Source organism: Pithys albifrons, chromosome 1 (genome assembly GCF_047495875.1).
Source record: "Pithys albifrons albifrons isolate INPA30051 chromosome 1, PitAlb_v1, whole genome shotgun sequence".
Taxonomy (NCBI): Eukaryota; Metazoa; Chordata; class Aves; order Passeriformes; family Thamnophilidae; genus Pithys; species Pithys albifrons.
This window is the reverse complement of record NC_092458.1, coordinates 43,473,195-43,477,061: the sequence shown is the minus strand read 5'-3', so window position 1 is coordinate 43,477,061 and position 3,867 is coordinate 43,473,195. Positions and strand designations below refer to the sequence as shown.

At 60.8% G+C, this 3,867-nt stretch overlaps 1 protein-coding gene across 3 annotated transcripts; it reads right to left on the bottom strand.

The window, feature by feature from the left end:
* Window positions 1-762: 762 nt before the first annotated feature.
* On the bottom strand, window positions 763-2,799 carry POU4F1 (POU class 4 homeobox 1). 3 transcript variants are annotated; one of them, XM_071570554.1, is made up of 3 exons: window positions 2,677-2,799; window positions 1,533-1,812; window positions 763-1,442 (listed from the first exon to the last, which is right to left on the bottom strand). In XM_071570554.1, the coding sequence occupies exons 1-3, from the start codon at window positions 2,797-2,799 to the stop codon at window positions 763-765; spliced, it is 1,083 nt and encodes a 360-aa protein (XP_071426655.1). The 3 variants fall into 3 exon arrangements, with proteins under 3 accessions (XP_071426655.1, XP_071426661.1, XP_071426648.1); XM_071570560.1 differs by having other exon boundaries at window positions 1,545-1,812; XM_071570547.1 differs by having other exon boundaries at window positions 763-1,812.
* Between the last annotated feature and the right edge of the window lie 1,068 nt (window positions 2,800-3,867).

Genomic DNA, 3,867 nt, shown 5'->3' with positions numbered 1-3,867 from the left:
TCCCGGCCCCTGCCCCGCTCGCATCGCTCCCCTGCCACAGACAAGACCCATGGCCAAAGCCTCGCGCGAAACCTCGTTCGAGGAAAAACCAAAAACAACAACATAGAAAAAAAAACACAAAAACCCAAAGCAAACAAACAGAAAACCCCAAACCCAAGCCAACCAAAGAAAAAGTCTCCCACACCAGACCACCATCGTCCTCATTCATTACCAAGCCGGAGAAAAAAAACAGAAAAACATAAAGTCATGAAAAGAGACCCAAACCAAACGTAGCATCATCATCACCGACAGTTTCGCCTTCCAGGTTTGTTGGTCGGTTTTGTTTTCCTTCGGAAAATTGTGACTTAGTTTTCTCGGTTTGTGGTTGTTGCTGTCACGGTATTTATTAGTGTGTGTCTGTGTGTGTTTACGCTTTAAGTTGCTCTTTTTCCCGCTTCCTGTCGGGGGGTGGGGGGCAGAGGGGGAATGGGGAGGAAGAAGTGACCCCCATGAGTTTCCAGAGCGTTTTTACCTTCTCTTTCCTCCTTCTCGTTGATGTCCCGGTGTCTTTTTTGTTTTAATAATTGATAGCGCACCCCCCACACACACACACACGCACACCGCACCTCTCTTCCCAACTAGTTCGCGTTTAATTTCTACATTGTCCCTTGGTCCGCAGAAGCCTCCCGCGGCGTCTCAGGCGACGGTGGCGGTGAGTGGGCGTCCCCTGCGGCCCCGGCTCGGCCCCCCCGGTGCTCCCGGGGCCGTCCCTCCCGCCCGCCCCTAGTAAGTGGCGGAAAATTTCATCCTTTTCTGCTTCTGTCTCTGGTTGCAAAACCAAACCCGCACTACGTTCTTTTTGAGGTCCAATTTCTCGGCGATGGCGGCGATCTTCTCGGAAGAGGGCCGGGGCTGGACGGCGAAGTACGCCTCCAGCGAGCGCTTCTCTGGGGCGGCAATGGAAGTCCGCTTGCGCTTCTTCTCGCCCCCGTTGAAGAGCTCGGGCTTGTTCATTTTTTCCCGCTGGGCGCCCTCGGCCTCCTCCAGCCAGGCCTGCAGGATAGGTTTGAGGGCGATCATATTGTTGTGGGAGAGGGTGAGGGACTCGAAGCGGCAGATGGTGCTCTGGCTGAGGGATCCAACCCCCGGGATCTTCAGGTTGGCCAGTGCCGAGCCCACGTCGGCCTGGGTCACCCCCAGCTTGATGCGGCGCTGCTTGAAGCGCTCGGCGAAGGCCTCCAGCTCTCGCGGGTCCGTGTCCGAGTCGCAGATGGAGGCCAGGCCGGCCGCCCCCACCACCGCCGCCGCCGAGGCCACCTGCCCCGCGGCTCCGTGGTGCGCGGCCACCAGCCCCGGGTGCGGCAGCCCCGACGGCATGTTCATGGCGGCCGGGTGCGAGAGGTGGCCCAGACCGTGCATGTGTGAGTGCGGGTGGGCCGAGGTGGAGATGAGGCCGGCGCCGCCTCCGCCGCCGCCGCCGCCGCCCCCGCCGCTGCCGGCCCCGCCGCCGCCGCCGCCCGCCCCGTCGTGGCCGCCGCCGCCGCCGCCTCCGCCGCCGCCTCCACCGGGCATGAGCGCGAGGGACGGGGAGGTGATGTGGTCGAGGAGGTCGCCGGGCTCCAGTGCTTGGTGATGATGGTGGTGGTGATGGTGGTGGTGTGCCAGGGGCACGGTGGAGGTGGAGGTGCAGGGCACGCTGTTCATCGTGTGGTACGTGGCGTCGGGTTTGAACGGGTGGCTCTTGCCCTGAGAAACAGCGATGTCGACAGCGGCCAGAGCCTCGGCCCGCGCCAGCAGGGTCTCATCGAGGCTGGCGAAGATATTGCTCTGCAGCTGCAGGAAACACAAAACAGAAAGGGGTGCGGGGAGAGGAAGGCAAGGGGGCAGAGATGGGGCAAAGCACGGACGGGAAAGGGGACGGGCAGGGAAGAGCGTGGGGTTGCGGGAGTGCCGTGGGAAAGGAGAAGGAAAGTCGAAAGAGGGGAGAGGAAGGTGGGTAAAGTTGGGGAGACCGTACGGGCGGAGAGCCGGCAGTAGGATGAGCGTGTAAAGGGGCACGGAGTGGTGGGGAGGGCGCCAAGAGATTGGGGGAAGCGTGGTATAGCAGTCGACAGCACGGGGAAGTGAGGAGAAACAGAGGATGGGGTAGAATAATGGGGGGACACGGGGGGGAAGAAGCGATGGCAGGGAGTAAACGAGGAAAAGAAGCAAAGAGTAAAAAGGGCAGGAAGCAAGAGGGAATCGGAAAAGAAGAGGAGGAGGGAGTGAAGAAAACAAAAATTAAAAGGGGAAAAAATGAACGAAAGGAGAAAAGAAAGGAGGAGAAGAAACGGATCTGTAACTCTCGGCTGGGGAATTGTGTCAAACACAAGAGCACATAAAACGCATTCCTTTTCAGAGGCCGAGTCATAAAAATTAATACAGAAAGTGGATGAAGTCGGAGACTCGTGTGAACACCGCTTTCAAAAAAGATCACAGGCGCTCAGATGATTGCAGAGGAAGACATGAAAAAAACATTAAGCGCCGCTTGTCAAAATGTGCCTCGCAGCGGTTTTTTTATTAATGCATATACACATACATGCAGTATACAGAAAAGAGAGAGAGAGGGAAAGAAAGAAAAGTGTGTGCGTGTGTATAAGAGAGAGAAAGAAAGCAAGCAAGCAAGAAAGAAGAGAGCTACAACTGTCTGTCCCTTACCGGTGGAGTTGGTAGACATGCTCTTCTTATTGCTTCGGAGCTGGAGTGTAGAGAGGGGTATTTGTGCTCAGGTAGGGTGGGATGCATGGCAAAATGTGGCTGTTTGCTGTTCATGGACATCATCTTGAAGGCTTGGCATGTAAATCCACAAACACTCCTAAAGTCGGGGGAAAAGTGCTCTCCGGGCTCTCTCCTCCCACCGGGGGAAGCCGCTGACAGCGGCGGGTGGCGGTGGCGGAGCCGGTGGTGGCGGAGGTGCCGCAGCGGACCCTGCCCCCGCCGCCGCCGCTGCTGCGGTGGCCGGGGCTGGGATGGGTGGGCGAGCGGACGGCGAGGTTCCCTCCGGCCCCCGCCGTCTCCCTCGCTCCCTCCCTCCCTCCCTCAGTCCTCTGCTTGCCGCTGCCCGGCGCCGGGCGCGCTGCGCTGCGCTCTGCCCGCACCTGAGCCCCGCATCCCGTGGCTACCGCCGGGCGGGCTCTCGCGAGAGCGCGGCGGCTCCGGCTTTGACAGACATCAGCTGTCTCCCCCTCCTTCCCCTTCCCCCTCCTCCTTTTCCTCCTCCTCCTCCTTTTCCTCCCGCCGCCCCCGGTCCCTGCCTCCCCGCGCCTTGTTGCATCTCCCGCTGCCCTCGCCCGTCTCGGCGGGTTGGCGGCGGCGGGGCCGCTCTTATAGCGAACGACACCGAGCACCGGGCGGCTGCGGCACCTGTGGCTGCCACACGTGCGCGCTGCGCTGTCGCCAGCGCGGCCCGGGGGGCCCCGATGGGGCGGGGATGGGCGGGGTGCGGGGCAGGGCGCCCCTTCCCTGCCCTCGGAGCGGCGGAGGGAACCGGGCCGGCCCTCGGCACTAAAACACAAAGGTGTACTGCCCCTCCGTGCTGTGGAGCACCGCCACAGAAAGGGCCGTCCTGCGGCCGCTCCCCGCGCCTGCCGCGAAATGTACACCGGCTCCTGGAGAAGAACTGCTGCTACAGACATTTATTTGAACCACTCAGAGGCTATGGTTTTCCCTGTAATTTAATTTACACACACACCGACACCCCCCCACCCCCATCCCTCCCTCCCCTCTCTTGTGTAGTTTTATTGCCCGTATTGCTGTGCTAGGCCCCGCGGGTGACAGCCGCTGCGCCCACGCGGGGCGTGTGTTTGCGTGTGCGCTCTGCACGGGCAGCGCCGCTGAGGTGAGACGGTG

Excerpts from the sequence above, each read along its gene's own strand:
- POU4F1 (XM_071570547.1), bottom strand. The coding sequence starts at position 2,799 with ATGATGTCCATGAACAGCAAACAGCCACATTTTGCCATGCATCCCACC. Across the intron at positions 1,813-2,676 it reads CATGTCTACCAACTCCACCG|CTGCAGAGCAATATCTTCGC; the intron begins GTAAGGGACAGA and ends TGTTTCCTGCAG.